The sequence below is a fragment of the Micropterus dolomieu genome, linkage group LG16 (assembly GCF_021292245.1).
Source record: "Micropterus dolomieu isolate WLL.071019.BEF.003 ecotype Adirondacks linkage group LG16, ASM2129224v1, whole genome shotgun sequence".
Classification (NCBI taxonomy): Eukaryota; Metazoa; Chordata; class Actinopteri; order Centrarchiformes; family Centrarchidae; genus Micropterus; species Micropterus dolomieu.
The window spans coordinates 11,851,713-11,870,818 of record NC_060165.1 but is presented as its reverse complement, the minus strand read 5'-3'; the positions used below and the strand labels follow the sequence as shown (position 1 = coordinate 11,870,818).

Below are 19,106 nucleotides of genomic sequence, written 5' to 3'. Positions count from 1 at the left end.
TGTATGGGACAGTGATTCACTCTGACCTCATTACCTCCTTTGACATGTGGGTGCCTGCACACACACACACACACACACACACACACACACACACACACCAAAGAGTGATTAAGAAAAAAGGTAATCTATCTTTTTCTCTTAATCTCAGTATATCATTAACAGTGTTTTCTCTATATGCATTCAGGACATTCTGAATCACGACCGCCACTACTAAAATTTCCCACGATCTTTAAACTATGCGCTACAAATGTTTTCACTCACACACTGTGCGAGCACGGCAGCACTCGATGCTCTGCTCGCTTCCTCTCCTCGTTCTATGCAGAACATACGTGACAGATGGTTGTAAGAGCAGCGTAACTCTGAATCAGGAGGTGCGTAGCGAGTGTTTGATTGTCCGAGCGACAGAAAGTGACGGTGAACGCGAGCGGAGGAAAATATTCTGGCAGTAAATGTACGGTGTCTGTTACAGTGTGTTCTCAAGACCAAGAAAAGTCTGTTGTTTCCCACCTGCTGGAAAAGTGAAACCGGTTAGCGCTAAGTTAGCTAACATTTCCCCTCCCTTTCAGACTGCGCAGCTGAACAGGAAAGCTTCTAATACAGCAGCTACACAGCTGCTATGTAACTTAACATTAGCTCAATTTGTAGAAAGTAACTGGAATCAGTATTTTATTACTGCCTACTTGTCCAATGTTGAGAACATCAAGTACAAACTTAGACTAAACTGACGTAGCCTGCAGCTCTATCCTGTACAGACTGATTCAATAATTTTTCAGTTTTCAGTCTGAAAAAGTGATTTTTGGAAAAGGACGGAGGAGCTGAGGTTAGGATAGCTAATTAGTGATGCAAACTAGTCCTTTTAGACGTCCTTTTTTGAGACGTTTCTTTTTGGATTTTAATGTGCAAATAAAATGCACCTCAGAAGGGAGGAGGTTTCTCATGTTGCCTATTTTTTATATTAATATCTACAGATAAATGTCAAAAGCTTTAAAATGAAGACACAAAAGGCAAACATGAACAGTCGTATCTATAATGATTCTGAGGTCATATTAACAGGGTTTTCCTTTTGCTCGACCCCAATCAACAGGAGTGCAGGGTCAGCTGGAGAACAGCAATCCTGATGCTTGTAGAGATTTAATGTTTTGTTTGATTTACAGGCCTGTTCTTGTATTATCTTCACTTCATTACTTTTAATCATTTGGCTGCCACAATAATACTAACAAGGACTTTGTGCTCAAGTGTCTGTAAATAACAGTGTCCGGTAAATGGGTACAATATTTACATGTGTGCAATCCGTACAATATATGCAAGAGATATCTCTTTTAACTTCAAAATCTCTGTGAAGTGCCACATCTTTAACAATCCTGACTAAAATACAGCAGTGAACAGACACCACAAAGGATGTTTAAAACACATTTCTGCCTGCAACAGAAAAACACAGAAACTTTTTTTCTTCTTTATAAATACACCTTTGGGTTGTTATTTTTAATTTATTGATCTCATTGCCAGCGAACTTTATTTTTCCTTTGTATGAAATAGGGCACTGGTTAAATGACCCACAGTGCTACTGAGATGTACTGCGTGGAGGTGAAGTGCTCTCATTCTATACGTTTTACATCAATACTATCTTAATAATTTTTCATCGAGAAGGACATACATACATTAGGGCTGTGACGCTTCTGAAACCGAGACTGGAATCGCGACACAAAAGTCCACGGTCTCGTGTTGCAGATCCGAGAGACAGAACCGCGACATATCCACTCCAGGAACTGTTAAGCTCTCATTAAGACAGAGCAACTGTGGTGGCGGCAGCGGCCGGTGGGGGGTGGGCTCGGTAGCGGTGTACATTGTATTTGCATTGACAGTAGGTTATTGTAGGTAATTTTCCATCTTAGTTTAGTGTTTATTTTCTACTTGAGTCTGCTCCTCTTCTTCGCACACTGACATACTCACACTCACCTAACCTGGCCCTCTGCACGGCAAACACGCAGGCTAGCTCCGACTCTTTCGGTCAGGCGGATCGAAACCGAAACAAAGTGAGTGACATCTGCAGTGGACTTTCACTGTCGCTCCATAATGCAACTTTTCCTGCGTTTCCCTTAATGTAATACCTGATAACATCTCTCTCTGTGTTTCACTGCAAAATGCTAAAATGGGTCGCCAAATATACTTTGGCAGGTGCTAATATATCTGTCCGGCCCGTCCAAGTAAAGTATATGTCCCAAAAAAAAAAAAACGGGTGGAGGAAAACCGAGGTATGAACAGAACCTTGGCTCAAAAATCAAGGTCTGAACCGAACAGTGAATTTGGTGTATAGTTACACCCCTAATACACATAAACAGCCAGGACAGCAGACCAATTACATTTACCAACTCCACCGCAGACCCTGTAATCACCTCAAATGCTTAAGTCTAACTTCTCACAATATATTGATGTGAGAGAAGTCCACAGGGAGAACATAATTTCTGCAAAAACAGCATTTTGTAACAGCTATGGCTGGGACAAAGCTCTAAATCAAACACTATCAATGTGTCCAGCCATGACAAATGTCCACTGTTTTGTTCCATTTTGAAGCAGGCACTTTAATTACAGCCTGCAAACTACATTTTACATTTAGCAAAGATGCACACTGTCAATCAGAGGACAATGCTGTGTTTTGCTAATTCATGGCAACATACTGTATATATGTTAAAGGAGTTTTTGTCTATTTAGTTTTTTTAAGACTACAAACCTTGCATGTTTAAAACCTTGTTGACACCATATATGCTTGAATGCACACACACAAGCCCATACTACTGGGTTAGTAGTGCATCATGGCAACGTGTGTGTGTGTGTGTGTGCGCGCGTGTGCGCGCGCGCGCGTCTGTGTTTGTGTGCTGGTGAGTGAGAGACAGACAGAAGGCAAAAAGGCCAGCAGACAGACACACCCAGAAAGACGCAGACATAAAGAGAATGAGAAATGTGACTGACAACTGTGTGAGCGGTTTGACAGAGAGAGAGAGAGATGGAGATTATGTACTAATGTGTGACAGAATGTGTTTTCCTCATTCACATCCCCCCACACCTCTCCCAGGCAAGCTGCTATAATCCCAGCGGGGCAGGTCAGTGACCCGCCGACCTCCACACCCCCCTCTGCAAGAGGGTCAAAGATCAACCAATCAGAAACATCAGCTGAAGTAAACAGCTTCCTTTTACTCTGAGTAGTGAAACCCTTTGTCCGCTACTGTGAGTCGTTTTCTAACTGTGCTGCAGTTAGAAATTAACAAGCGAGATTTACATCTGAATCGAGACATCTATGTTGGGTTTTGAAGGAAAGCACTGAAGCAAGGAGGAAAGCTAAGGTAGAAGAAAAGCAGAGAGGATCATGGACAGCCAAGCCAAAAGGAAGGAAGGAAGGAAGGAAATAAACATGTCAGCGTTAAGCAGAAAACATCACATCATCACAAAGACAGCTTTAACAGCCATGTAGTACATTTTCTAATCCAATATCAATGGGTTAGCTTGGCTTTAGACTCATGAAACACACTAGCTGTCAACTGAAACAATAACTGGCAGCTAAGGGTGCTTGTGGTTTCAGGATAAGATCAACGTCAGTGGTTACACCATGGATGTTTTCCTTTTTCATGCCTCCCAGGGTGTGCTTATATTCATGTAATTTAACAAACCAAAAGCTGTCCAACATCCTGGCAGGGATAGGTTTACTTTTGAACGGTTGATGACAAGTTTTACTCCAGGTGAATTTTTAGTAGGACCAATTTTCTACTCAGTTGGTGACCCGAGTCATCTCACAGCTTACACATTTGGAGTAAACATGATTTGCTAGTTCCTCAAAACATTACAATAGTTATACTAAGGCTAGTGTAATAAATTAAGTTCCAAATAATCAAGTCTATTTGGTTTGTATAGCCCAATTTCAAAAATCACACATTTATGCTGTCAATCTGACAGCATTCAAATAAAGCTAAATAAATATTTGACATGTTAGGCTAACCAGCAGTGCACAATAAATGCCACACCTCTTTTTGTTTCCATTTCCTTTGCGAGAACACACCATTTGATTTTATTTGGCGTGCACAACCAGAAATTGTCTGATGCTCAGGCAGTGAAGCTACACAGCAGGCTGACAGATTTAGCCTTTGGGTGGATAAATCAAAGCAGCAGGATGTGCAAAAAGGAATCAAAAACATTCCTCACCTGTGTTATGACCATGGCTGCCGGCGCAGGTCTGCTGAAGCCGTTCCTCAGTCTGGCAGCTCTGGTCCCTGACCTCTGTGGTATCGCTCCTGTGTTGCCCAGGTACAGGCAGCAGAGGGGGAATGGGCTTCCACAGAAGCTTGGCCTGGAGCTGGGCAGCAGAGTCGCCTTTTTCCTGGCCATCCACTGGAGGTTCCCCCTGGTCCAAGTTCTCCGACAGAGCCTCAACGGAAGCAGAGGTCTGGAGCTGGGTCTGATCAGGGGACTGGTCTCCTTCTCTGGGCTGTTCTTGGTGAGGACGCTGGGTGTCTGACTGGAGCTGGCCTTCCTCCATCTCCGCCTGACCACCACTCTGCGGAACCAAAAGGAGAAAAATCAACAAATACAAGTGTAAATAGGACTAAAATTACACGCAAAGCCATTATGTGTATGATGTTTATGTCATTATAGCATCTTTGTAGAATTACAAGAAAATGGTGCAGTGAACATGTTGCTTTCAATTATCCAATAATCTCAGTGTCCCTGGGTGGAATCTGTGGGTGTTTTGAGACCGCCACTGGATGGCGCCAAAGTCACAAATGTTCAAACTGAATAGATAGTGGCTTTAAGAAATTAAGACATGGACAATCTAGTTCACATGGCTTTAACTTAATCACGATTTTAAGATCAACTTCTAAATCCAGATCACAACAATTTTCCTTTGTCAGAGAAGGAAAGCGTTACCGGCTATTACAGAAAACTAATACATAAAACACGCACACACAAAATCTTGAAACTTGATAATAAAGAGATAAATAAATACTGGCATAAATCCAACAGAAGAAATAGTGCCCATCACAAATAAAATTAGCTATCATTCCCTTGCTGTCAAAAATGCATGTTATTGGGGAGAATGAGGGGTCACAGCGGGTAAGTGAGTGAGTGAGTGAGTGAAAGAGAGAGATTCTCTTGTCATGTCCCGTGAGTGTCCAGAATCTTTCTAGGGGGACATTAACCTTGTCGCACACAGACACCCTTCAGCAGATAAGTGACTCCACCCCAAGACTTCAGTGTGCGCATATACATCTGTCTGTGCGAATGTGTTGCTGTGTCTCTTGACCAGACCTTTCTCTCCAAGTCCCCAATCTTTTCTCTTCTCCCACCCACCTATTTATCCTTATTTTCCCTCTCCGTCCGCGTCTCTCACTCCCCGTGTCCCTGCTGCCCTTGAAGACGAATAAATGACTCCACCGTTCAGGCACATTACAGCACATCACCATTGGCCAAGTGGGCCACTCGCACACAGTGTCACCATTATATACACATACAAACACACTTTGCATACCATGGCATAATCAAATTACCACAAAACTGTTACACATGCTCTAATCTAACACTTCTATATATCTATATATCAGGAAAAGAAAACATCTTCACTGTGCAGTGCACAAGTAAAAAGAAATATCAGTGAACGCTACCATTCAGTTAGCATTTGAATCTATCAGTCAATTATCAACAATTCATGCTTCATTTTTATTTTTCACTGGGAAGTGATGAGCATAAAGGAGCCTGTGAATTTACACAGGGGCAGCTGTGGGTTAGAGGTAGAGCGGGTCACCCACTAATCCAAAGATCGGTGGTTGTACTCCTGGCTCCCCCCAGCCTGCATGATGAAGTGTCCTTGGGCAAGATGCTTCTGAAGGCTGTGCCATCGGTGTGTGAGTGTGTATGAATGACTAATTTCTTTCTGATGAGCAGCTGGCACCTTGCATGGTAGCCTCTGCCATCAGTGTGTGAATGGGGCAAATAAAGCATTTTTAGTGGTTGGAAGAAGAAGAAAGGCGCTATACAAGACCATTTATCACAATACAATGACTTTCTTGTATTGCCTGGTGTTTGAGCACAAACTGTATGTCCCTCGTGCAGGTCTTTACCTGCATGAGGGACTATCCCTAAGCACAACAAAAAGCGTTAGACATGAATAAATTAAAACATAAACAAACAGGCACACAGGGCTGGTTTCCAGGACAGGGATTAAGTCTAGTTCTGGACTAAAACAAATTTCAGTTTTCCAGTGGAAGATTTCATTAGATCAGGACTAAATTTAATCCTTATCCAGAAAATTGGTTACATGTTCTTCTGAATACCTTTTAAGAGAACAGTTTGGTGGTTACACATTGGTAGTTTCACATGATAATAAAGTACAGTGTCTGGTAAACTAGGATCAAGATTTCAGATGGTGCCTTTTTAATAATTTGAATTGTGTACTATAAAGTGGGCTATACTGTATACAGAGCTTTTCTCCACTGACACACAGAGAGTAAAATTTGACCATGATGATAGTTGTTCAAATGACAGACTGCACATGTGGGAGTCGAGTTGGGTCTTAACATCAAGGAAGTCATTGGTTATCTTTTTTTTTTTTTTCCAGTACCTGTCTGCGGTGACAGTGAGAGCTCTTCCTCCCAGTTGACTTCTGGGCCTTCACCATGCTGCCAAGACTGGCCTGCTGCACCACACGTTCACTACCAGCACACACCTGTAACCTGCAACAACACTCCACATGAGCCAAGGAAGGCTTAGCAAAAGAAATTACAGAGGCTTCTCATGTCTCATCCTTGCACTGTTTTCATGTTTGCTTATGGATGGATTTACACCTAATAGCCAGCTGTTACCTGCAACAACAAAACTTCTTCTAAGAACTGTCACGTCCATTACATTTAGATGCAGACAGCCTACATGCTCCATCACTGATATTTAAACATTTAAGGAAAAGAGCATAATGCAAGGGTTAGACATGCCTTCAATCAGGCCCCATATAGAAGCCCTTTATACCATCTAAAAAGCAATGTAAATGCTAAAAATAATGTGTTCATTCTCTTAACATAAAAGTGTTACTGTGTATCTGCAGCTTTGCACAGAACCTGAACATGATAGATTGAAAATGTTACCCGGTTTAATTTTGCCAAACATCTTACACATCTGTAAACCATCACAAAATGGGTGAATGTCCCGGAAAGTTGGTGAGCATGTACATGTACACACTGCCATTCAAAATACAATTGCTTACCGTAGGCATGTTTTAATTTCCTATTTTTCAACTATTATATTTTGACATCCACAAATGCACCAATCGGATAGATTTTTATTCTAAAAGATAAGTTAATTTAAGTTAGAAGCAAACAATTAACAACACATATCTAAAAATAAAATTTATTAGAAGCCAAACTGTTAACAACACATGCCTGTGCAGACATTTATTGTGACACTGATATTTATGTATAACGCATTAGAAACCACAGAGTAAATAAGACGGCTTTGTGTGTTTACTGGCCGAGTGCACCGCGCAACAAACTGGATCTAAATATAAAACAGAATTTAATATTTTAAGGTCATGGTAATGGTTTCCCACAATGCTAGTTTGGCTGCTTGTCACATTGCTGGTAGGACAATTGAACCCATGTTACCTGCACCATTTTAAATGGACACTATTACATTGCGCGTTTAAAATGATTAGTCTGGACTTCCTAACATAGCTTATGCTAATGGTTATATGTTTTTCCCAGAGACCCTTACAATACTAGAAACACTGTATACTGCATATATAAACACTGCATATATATGTGGATCTGCATTAAAAAAACATATGGATACACAAAAGTGTTAGGCAGGTGTGGAAAAATGCTGATACATGATGTGCTGTCCAAGCTCTTTTGAGGAAGTACAAAAAAACGTGCAATGTTGAGGATTGTAGTGTGGTTGGCCAAATGCACGTACTGCAGTAGATGAAAGACACATCATGCTTAGTTCCCTTCGCAATCGGAAGATGTCCAGCAGTGCCATCAGCTCAGAGCTGCAGAAAACAGTGAAACACTGCAACACCCATCTACTGTCTGGAGAAGTCTGGTAAGAAGTGGCCTTCATGGAAGACATACCTCTGACAAACAAGGCCAAGTGACTCAACTATGCACAGAAACACAATGGTAGCAGACATACATCTCCTTATTTGTGGCATATTACTCTGGTAAATTAGATAGATGGATAGACAGATAGACAGACAGACACATAGTGTCAGGATGAATATTATGACCAGTTTTCATTTGTCCATGTTGTTTCCCCTACTAGGCAATAAATCTGAAATGTAGTCTATGAGCCCCCACTTATTACGGCTATGTAAATGGCTATTGACAAGGGCCTCTAAAAAGCAATTTATTTCATTATAATTATTTATATTACAGCATCAGTGATGAAATAATAGATTTGTTGCTGCCCTCTAGTGGCGGTCTACATTAAAGACTGTTTGGTCCAAGTCACCCACATGCACCCGACACCACACTAGTGCTTAATTGCACTGGTTCAGCATAACATGCTTTAGCTGCATTGTGGCATGCTGAACAACCTCACTGTTTTCTCATTTGTTATCCTTTGTCACACCTACTGGCAACAGAAGTCCAGCATTAGCTATCACCAAGGTTAGCGTACCAGCTGAAAGCTCCAGACTTCAAGATATTGACAGTGGATAAACTTTTAATGCCTCAAGATTCAACAGTGGACTGATTAGATGAGCTGCAAGTGACAGGCACTTAATGCAGTTTGGGGCACAGGAGTCTTAGACTTAATGGAAATTTGAACAAGCAGACAACAAGGGGGGAGAAAGACTAGACCTGAGCAACAAACAACTGAGCAGAACATGAAAAAGGGAAAGCATTGATCGAGGATTAAACCTGGGGTTGACACACATTAGTTAATTCTGTGATTTTATGCTTAACTATAACAAAATATTAATACCCTATAGATGTAAGGCAAATAATCACCGTGCCTTACATGTAAGTGGAAACTTAGATTCAAAGTTATATCAAACTCTGACAGTAATGGAAACATTGTCCCTGTAAAGCTCATGGTTTAAAAATTGAACTGCAGAGCACAAGCCTGCAGCCACAGTGAAGTTATGACAATAAAGTGAAATGCATGCTTCCATGATAACAGTCAATGTCAAATCCGCATGCATAAATCCACTTGGGTGTATTTGTAGTTCCACAGAAACTCCAGCAGAGGGAGAGAGAGCTTGTACTTAAAATGTTTTCCTAGTTGAAAAGTTTTGTAGACTGGTGATGTCTCCAAAAATGACACAGAGCAACACACACACACACAAGCTGCTACAGAGGGGTTGCTCCAAAACAGCGTTAATACAAAGGATGTGATTTCACTGCACTATTTCACTAAGGCATGCACACAGATTCAGCTCTGCCCGGTAATTAAAGTAGCCGATGCAAAGAGCAGCAGGTGAGATGATTACATTTTGAAACGACTACTACACAACTTTACTAACTCAATTATCTGCCAGAACAATGTCAACACGAAGCCACTGTGTCACATGGAGAGACAAAGGTCAGATTGCTCTTACGGCCTTGTAATGTGAAATGTAACTTTGCAAGGTAACAGCTGTGTAAATCATGTTATCACACATGTATGTTCCTCAGCAGAGAGGTGTCACTGATTAGGACGAGTTTTTGCATTGAATTAAAAACAAAATAAACACTTCTGCACCTGTGTTTTGTAAGCACCAAATCTGGACCCAATTATTGGTTGCACATATGTTTCAATCAGCATCAATGTCAGTCACTTGTAGCACTTGACATTGCTTAAAACTGAGTTTGGAGATGGCATGGTTCCTACATTTGAATCCAGAGTTTCCTATTCCCCTTTCTTATGACTGGATGACTATGACTGGAGTTCAACATGACAGTTTGACGGGTATCATGGCTGACAGTTATTACTGACAACTGCAAACATCACTTAGTAAAATCATTGTGAATTTGCAATTACATACATAATGCAGTGTCTATTATTGGAACAACAATATTAATTCTTCAGAATCTTTGCAGATATTCAGGAAAGCCTGGTGTAGACATTTTTAAAATACTGGATGGATATAAAAAAGCACAGACCATAGTGAACCATTTTCCATGGATAAAAGCCATGATTTTCCCAGATTGCAGTCATAAGATCAAACTTGTTTGATACTATTGTGACATAATACGGTCCAAGTCACAAATACAGACAAGAGACCATCAAGCACCACACATTAACAGACTGTAAGTCTTTCTGACTGTAAGGTTATAATCAGACTTTAAACTGTAGTTGTAGTTTGTTACTGAATTTTAAAAAAAAAGGTTCCAGACTTCCAGCCCTGCAACAACTCTCCATTTTCTTTTAAATTCCGGGTGGACACAAACAATCTGCTATTAGTACTGAGGATGAGCAAATTAAGGACTCTGCAATAACAGCAGAGGCTACTTACAGTGATGGAGCTGTTGCTTAAACACAACTGGAGTTGAGCCTCAATTAAAGGGACGTTGGTCTGTACTGGTCCAAAACACATCTTGGTAATGAAAGTTTGTGTCATACTACATTAAAATGTTTTAAATTCTATCCTAAATAAGCTTCAACAGGAATCTGAGATGTAGCACTACCAACACTGTTGGATTAAATTCTGTGTAAAAGGTGAAGACACAGGAGGGATGCTACAGGTGGAGTATGATTTGGGGACTTTATTCCTGAACCATTTCCGAGCACAGGTTTAACAGTAATGAAGACACAATTCATTTCAAATAGAGCTATTAGATCAAAATACTTTATAGTCTAGCAAAATTAAGAGCAGGCATAATAATGCATTATGTACCTTTCCATGTTCTATTTATATCAGAGAGAGAGGGAGATTAACACTAGCCATTAACTATAATGGGAAATCAGGACTATGACCGGAAAGTCTGTCTACCCTGCCGACTACTGAAGTCCTATTCCTTTATTTGTTGTTTTTTAAATAAAGTCAGTTTTTGTTGGTATGAGACTTACTTTCAAACTCAAGCGGATTTATCCTTCTCTTACCCCTCTCTTCTCAGAGCAACGATCTCCTTGGGTAAAGCTGTGTGTAGTTTGCATGCTGGTGGGATTTCCCTTCCAATGTCTACAGACATCTTGCTCTGGTGAAGACTCTACATTGGTCTTAGGTGTTAAGTGTGAGCTTGAGTGAAATTGACTCTCTATGATGTGTTAGTCTGTTAGCACATCATAGAGAGTCATGTGGCCCCTGATGAACTGTTGAGGGTGTTTCCCAGCATTTCACCTAATGCAGGCTGGGATAGTCTAACCTGAACAGGAGTAAGATATGGGAAATTGTATGTATGTATGTATGTATGACACTACAAATGAAAACCTGAGGGAGCTTCTCAGTAAAACAGAACATTTTCAAATTCTAATCCTAAACCATTCTTACTTTTTTCTGTGAGGTTTGTTTGAAGCGCTCCAAGTCAGATTTATCGAACTTAAAAGTCCTGCAGTCAGATATTAGCAGATGAAAAACAAATGTATAGTTTTCATTAGTCATATTAGAGGAACACTTTGCTGTTTAAAATATTTTGTGTAATTAGGAAGTATTAATAGTACAGCTGCCAACAACGCATCATCAGAGCAGCATTATACAGGCATAGGCATTCCTTGCTCTACACAAGCTGAAAGACCAATTTCAAAAGATTAATGAAAAAAAGTGAACAGATTTTATTCCTTCCTCCTCAGTATACTACTTGATAAACAACTGTTAATTGTCATGACTAACACGAGAGGTGGTCATGTGACAGTCACAAAGATGTTAGCTGAGAGAATATTATAGCCTACAGTAGGTACAGCACCCAAAATGATTATATAAAAGGAGCAGAATATTAATTTTGCATTTATTAAGGCCTCATAATCTTTTTCCCCTGTATTTGATCTGTACAACAGGATTGGACCACTTGATTTAAGGTCACAGTAATGGTTTCCCACAATTCTAATTTGGCTTTCAGTGATTTCAGTATGAGAAAATCGGTGAATGCCAGAAATTCTCTTAAATCACTTGTTCATTAAAAGTTACTTCACTACCTTCATTTACATACAATAGCATTTTACTGTATAAGGTAATCAACAGCTTTTTCCTGGAGTCTCATTTCAGTGTGCCATGGCACCAGGAAAGTTGCAAATCCCTAACCAAGACCAACAACAGCCTAATTACTGTTAGTTGAGAAGTGTTTCATAAAAACCTTGACAAGCAGCTGTCTGCCGGTGCTGACCGAGGCTTAAAACCCCCCAGCGTGGACAACCACCTGAGAACACATACAGCACTTTCACTCACTTCTGAAGAGGCTATATGAAGCTACAAAAAGGTTTGAAGACAAAACACATCTAGACATACACACACGTGCCAAAAATATGCTCACACACTCACACGTGTGACTCTCCCGTTTCCGTGGCAACAGACAGACATGGTTGTGGAGTAGTGACTCCTGTTCTTACTCAGGTAATGAGAGCGAATGTGTCCTGGGCTCAAACTGATTGTTGGCATCCACGGGCCAAACTCCTGATCCACACCTACTGCTTACAACTGGGTGCTTCTAATGTTGATAAGAAAATAAAAAGTTTATTCTATAAACTAAATGCAAAATATGCCCAAGTCTTCTGAGGACCATCATGTCCTGCTCTAAAAGTAAACTCACTTAAGGTGTAAAATATTTCAAAAGCAGAGCTCAGTAGTGTTCTGACCCTTGACTTCAAGAAACAACACATCCACACAACAACTAAAAAGGAAAAATTTAATTGTCCTGGTTCTCCTATGAAAAATGAGAAACAAAGTGATTCCTTGCTCTACACAAGCTGAAAGACCAATTTCAAAAGATTAATGAAAAAACAAACAGATTTTATTCCTTCCTCCTCAGTATACTACTTGATAAACAACTGTTGATCAGGGTAACACCGGTAAAATGGCTAATATTGCATAAACACATGAATAATATGAGCCTCGTAATGAATGCGTGATGTGTGACCAACATGTATTTGAGACTGACAAACAAATCACTTCTGCATAAAACTCCAAACACAAGTCATTATCTTCTCCTCTGCTACACAATTATTACCCTGCACACATCCCCCGACTACCTGGTAAGTGAAGTTTCATGACTCACTCTTATCAGTAGCCATTTCACTAAACCTACTGTATAATTTCTAAATGTAAATTGTTTGATGGACCAGACACATTTAAATGTTTTCACACACTAACCATTCTCAGCTAAAATTCTGCATCCTTCGTGCTTAATATTTTACAAATACACATGATGATATCTTCTCCAATGTTACATCCGTTATAAGCACATATGTTTAAGTTTCATCTCCAGTAATATTCTATAGTGAATTTTGTTTGTGCCAGCCAGAAATCAATTTATCAGAGCACTTTCCTTTTGGGAAAATCTTTCAGTTTAGGAGACAAATCCTCATTTGCCCTTCCAGAGGCAACAACTGAAGTACATCCATGTCACTTTCCTTTCTGTGAAGCCTATAAAGACATTTCATCATGTACATGTATAGATGTGTTTCAATGTGGGTGTGGTTCTAGAGCCAATAGATGTGTGCCTGCAAGCACCACTGCCTTCTCAGTTATTTCCGATGGCTGTGTGGAGGCGGTCTGACAGGACTTCCTCCTAATGGAGGGACTCCATACTCACTGACATGATGCTGACTGCTGGCAGACACACCAGTGATGCCATGTGACCACAAGATGGGATGGGAACAATGATGTGGCCTATTGACAGAGGCCCCTTGCTAAAAAGTATACCTTTCCTCTGGGCATTTTCTACACACAGTATTACTGAATGACAGAGTTCATGTTCTATCGGTCTGACCTTTTGTTGTTGACAATCCGGGAAATTAAGTCAATTGTCCTGTCGTCATCTTTTCATTGTTGGCATATGAAGTCACACTTGACAAACATATGATTGCCTAGTCTTACTGCCGGTGACTCTAATATCCAATATGACCACATTCATGGACAGACATTTCACATACAAACACCCACGCGTTAGTCTGAAGTGTGGAAATATCATGCAACTGTATTAGAAAAACTCCCAAATATAAATCACTGTGGTGACAAATCATTCTCTGCACATTTTGCAAACCTTTGCAAATAGTGAACTACCTGAGGGGTTCATATACATACCCAGATTACCCCAATTGTTTTTAGAAATGCCACTAGTTCACTTTCTACCCAGATTTCATTGCTCAACAAAGTTTACTAGACTGCAACATATGTTGTTTTAAGGTCTGCAATAAGGGCCACTTATTTTTCTGTGATAACTTTCATCACCCAATAAAGCATGATCACACTTGGTGGCAGGACAGCAGGTACTAAAAAGTCAGATTTGACTAAATTTGCTACTGCTATCTTCAAAACTAGACATAAAAGAAACTCTGCACAGTACAGTGTATAGTCTTGATTCAAAGCAGGCTCACAGCACATGAGCAACGTAAAGAGATGCAGCAGCAGAGTGTGAAAAAGGAATACGGACACATATTTAAATAAATATAGCCATGGGAGATGCATAATGGGCATTTTCAGGCCAGGTGCGGATCTGCAGCCTATGATCTTTTAAATCAAGCCTCTAAAATCCCATGTAAATGTAGAATTAAGATCTGTATAATGATGATGTCAACATGAAACAGCAAAGAAAAAAGCCCCATCCAAAAAAACATTTTTCAACTGAGAATTCCACTCCATAATAAGGGAACACTGTAATGATATTAATAACTGAACAGACTACTGAACTAATCTTCTCCAAGTAGTCTGAGTATTTCTATCACAATGGGCAGAAAGTAGGCCTTTGTTGACAGGCTGAGCTGTGCTGGAAGCTCAGTGTTCACCTTCACCACTGACACAGTAACAACTGTTTAGGTTAGGCTGGGCCACTTACTAACTGGTTTGTGGACTCTTCCTGTCTTGCAGGTAACAAGACTGACTAACAGCCTTACTGGATAACTGCTGTAGTTGACTTAATTGTTTGGCTGACAATGACTTTCTGGTTGTGTGATTGAATTGATATCTTAATGTCTGTCTCTTTGTTTGCCTTACTGATGAATGACTGGCAGGTTAATGGGTTTGTTGACTGAGTTAACTTTCACATTGGTTTGATGAGCTGACTCAGTGACTAAGCCCAGAACTACATCATTACACTGACTGAATCATACAGTGACATCATTAAACTGTTGCAGTCAGCAGCCACTCTGGTAAAAACCATTGATATCTGAGAATCTTTATCAGGGAAGAGAGCCAGGCAGTATTGGCTGTTGTTCCATGGAGAGACTAATCTCAGGTTGCTATAACCCCAAGTCTCATGAGATGATGGGAGGCCAGCTGAGGCAGTCAAAAGACTTGCAAATGGGATGAATGCAAACAATATTGTATATATGGAGCAACAAATATAAAGTCTTTAAAAAACGCAGGGCCATTCTATCAACTTCAGGCCAATCTTTCTTTCTTTCCATTTTATTTTAGTTCCTTATAACCCACTTTGTTACCTATACTCTTGTCCTAGTTAGCCGTATATATTCCTCCTCAAGGTTAGACTGCCCATCTCTATTGTGCCAGAGTTACACATGTACTGCATTGTAGCTTTTAGAGGGGGTGGTGGTAATGGGCCTGATCTGAACTGATTAATTAACATCACAATGCATGAACAGTAGAACCGTCGCTACTTCTTTTTTTTTTACTACTACTCGCTACTTCTGAAGACTTCATCTGAGCCAGGTTCTCTGTCAATATGCAATGCAAAATGCAGCCACATGCAGCTTCAAAGTTGCACCAATGACCCTTGTATGGAACTTCTCAATTCTTTGATTGGGTTTTAACAGCACCTATAACAATACTTGATACACTACCTGACTAGCTAGCCTTTTTTAAACAAACCACAGGAGGTGGAAACTGTCATAAATAAAACCCATAAAGTACATGCAAACATATAGCTTAAGCCTAGTCACACAAGACATCTTTAGGCAAGATTAGACTGTGTCCAAGTCAATTACACAGCACAAATTAAAATGATATATATTTGGACAATTTTAACAGTATTTATTGCAATATTCCCATAATGCTGTAGTTTAACATATTCACTGCCATTTAATTTTTACTACAGGCTACATTATATCATCAGAATAAGTGGTATGGTACCAGTGTGTTACCAATCAACTAGTGTAATTGATCAAATAGTCTATAAATTACATCTTCCCTAAACAATATAAACCTGTAAATTATTTCCATGTCGACAGAATCTGCACTTCCTAGTTTGAGAATTTCAGGACTTTCTGCCTCGTGAGTAAGTTCTCCTGGTGGGTGAAGCCATGCGCAGTGCCCAAAAGCGCAACAGCAACAAATAAAACGTTCCTGGATAAAAACGCCCTGCTTATCTCCATACAAGAAACGCGTGGCGCGCTATGGATGCAACAAAAACGACTGTACACTGTATCCAGTGTCCGAATCATAATCCAACCATATTCTCTGCGCTGTTTATAAAGGTTTTACGGTCATATCATCACGATCCAGAGGAAAGACATTTATCCACACATGAGCGACTCCACAATAGCCACATGCACCGAGCACCATGAGGGAAGGACCGGACGGATATACTCCTCTCCGGCGGGCCTGTCGAGCCCTAAAGCAGGTTTAACCAGTGTGTGTAGGCTACGAATCCACTTACGCATCCCAGGCAGGGCGAAGGAAACCTAACCATCCCGAATAAACTGCGCGATCTTCCGTGTTGATACAGACTCCCAAGTCGGTGCACTACTGAAGAGTGGAAGCGCACGGCGATTGTTGCCGCCCGGGTCCGCGTCTATTGGTTCCCTTTCAGCTGGGGCAGCGTCAGCACACACACACAGTCTCCATTTGCAACTCCATCGCCCCCCATGGGCGTGCGAGGCCGCGGGCTGTGACGCAAATGGCACTGGGTGATTTGCAAATGACATATCTTCCTCAATCAGTGTCGTCGCCGCAGGGACTGGTCCAATTCACCAGATATTACACACAGAAATATCCACCCGATGGTGTGTGACGAGTAAATACAGGCGGATGAGCAGTTCGCTCTACGGGGATGCGGTTGCATAACTCAGGAAACTTAATCAAAATGTGCACAGAACGAATGATGTGCAGTCTCCATGGCTGATGTTTTGGCGTTCTTTCGAGTTGATCGTGATGGCCTGTATCATAACACTCAGCACGCGATCAGTGCTCGACTTTTGGCCACAGGAGGAACCAAGCAGAGCGTATACTCAGGGAACCGAGTGGCCTCGCTATGGTGGATGTGTGGTGGCCAGTGCTAGGACGCATGCACGTAGCTGACGGGGAACGACAGGACAGCCGGAGTGGGACTTAGGACCGCATTCACAGGCCATAAAGGGCCCGCATGAATACTATTGTGTTTCTTTTATCCTAGAGTCCCCAACTATTTACAAAAGGTTGGCCAACACACACAAAAAATATCGCGGCGAAATGGTGGCGGCGGTTACAGCAGCTGCCACTGTGCTCTGCGCAAAGCAGCAGCACAATCATTGCGCAGCGCCGGACTTCCCCAGTTTTGTGCAAACTATGTGATTCGTCCAAAAGACTTTTATTTTTATCTCGTTCAGGCTGTCCTCGTCTGGCAAGCAGCGAACCAGAGCGCAGAACAGTCGCCGTTCTCATGGCACGATTTGCATCGCCCCCATTATCCCCCGAAAATCTCTTTTTACACGGTTATATTGTCAGCCTAAAACGCCACTATTTTGAGCAACAAAGGGGCAGCTTGACTTGATCAAAGGAAAAGCCAAATACAAAATGCACCTTTCAAGCCGTAAAAGAGAGGCCCCTCGTAACGATTGCAGCATGGCAGGGGAGTGCGGCGTAAAAACGAGCAAACCCGAATAAAATACACACAAAGACAAGGTGCAGTACTCCCATAAATACGTCCATCACCACTCGGGTAATATCATTAAACCATCCTTGGTCATTCGGATTCGCCTAGAGCCAGGGAGGATGGCATTATTATGAAAGTAAAACGCTGCGTTTTGCGGCTCCGTGCCACCTTTCCCAAGAAGCAGCTTGGCGCACAGGACCGGTGACCCTTCCATCTTTGCGCGTCCTTCTACCGAGCGAAATCACGAACTATCTCATGTTTTGGCGATTCACTATTGAATAAAACACACAGTAGTAGGCGAATTCGTCTTTAAGGAGGTAAACGCTGTATGTAAAGGCTGCTACAACTCTCTGAAACTATTCCTCTCCCCACCGCGGCCAGGCAGAAACAAGAGGGCGATGACGCCATTTTCTGCAAAAACAACCATGCTCGGGAAGCCAAAGCGAAGGAGGTTTAACCCGCTCCGCAGCACTCTACTCCCGCTGAAACGTACTAAAAACAAATCCCTACCTTGTATTTGTTGGATAGGTGGTAGAATAGTGTATTTGAAGAGGTAAAACTGCGCGGTCGTGGCTACTTCGAGTCCGGAGATTGTTTATTTCGCCTCCCAGCGTCCCCGGCTCACTCTGAACAAGTTCGTCTGCGAGCCGCTGTCTTTGTGCACCCAGAGGAGCCTCTCAGCATTTAACCAGTCTCTGCGCAAAGGTGCACCCTCTACGTCCAATTTCAGCTGGAAATGCCGGCACTTTAGGGCGACACTGTGAAAAAAGGAAGGATCTGACCTCTTTCAATTAAGAAAAGTTTTGTAATTTTCCAGCTTTTAACCAAAGGCCACGGATGTAGTGCAGATTTATCTCCCAAAACGCGCAACATTTTGAGGACACAGAGCTCTCCACACCAGTCCACGACGCAAACGCAAAATAAAACAGGGTTGGATGCAACTCCCAAAACTTACGACTTATATTCAAATAATTAATGAATTCAAAATGCTTTATAGGTTATTACCAATTACAATAAAACACTTGCTCATTCGCCAGAGTACATTTACAAGACTCAACTAAAAGTGATGTTCAAAAATATGTGGCCAAATATACATATATATATATATATATATATATATATATATATATATATATATATATATATATATATATATATGTGTGTGTGTGTGTGTGTGTGTGTGTGTGTGTA

The 19,106-nt window shown here is 41.2% G+C and overlaps 1 protein-coding gene across 7 annotated transcripts in view; it reads right to left on the bottom strand.

The window, feature by feature from the left end:
* The window catches only part of znf800b (zinc finger protein 800b), a 31,899-nt gene that overhangs the window by 11,176 nt on the left and 1,617 nt on the right, over nt 1-19,106 (bottom strand). For 2 of the 7 annotated variants that reach the window (XM_046071608.1, XM_046071607.1), the window contains 2 exons: nt 6,605-6,716; nt 4,192-4,543 (listed from right to left, as the gene is read on the bottom strand). In XM_046071608.1, the coding sequence (XP_045927564.1) occupies nt 4,192-4,543; nt 6,605-6,661 (409 nt within the window). In that variant the 5' untranslated portion in view covers nt 6,662-6,716. Of the gene's footprint in view, nt 1-507; nt 561-4,191; nt 4,544-6,604; nt 6,717-11,058; nt 11,163-16,721; nt 16,817-18,425; nt 18,579-19,106 lie in introns of those variants that run through there. The other 5 variants (XM_046071606.1, XM_046071609.1, XM_046071604.1 and 2 more) reach the window with 5 other exon arrangements.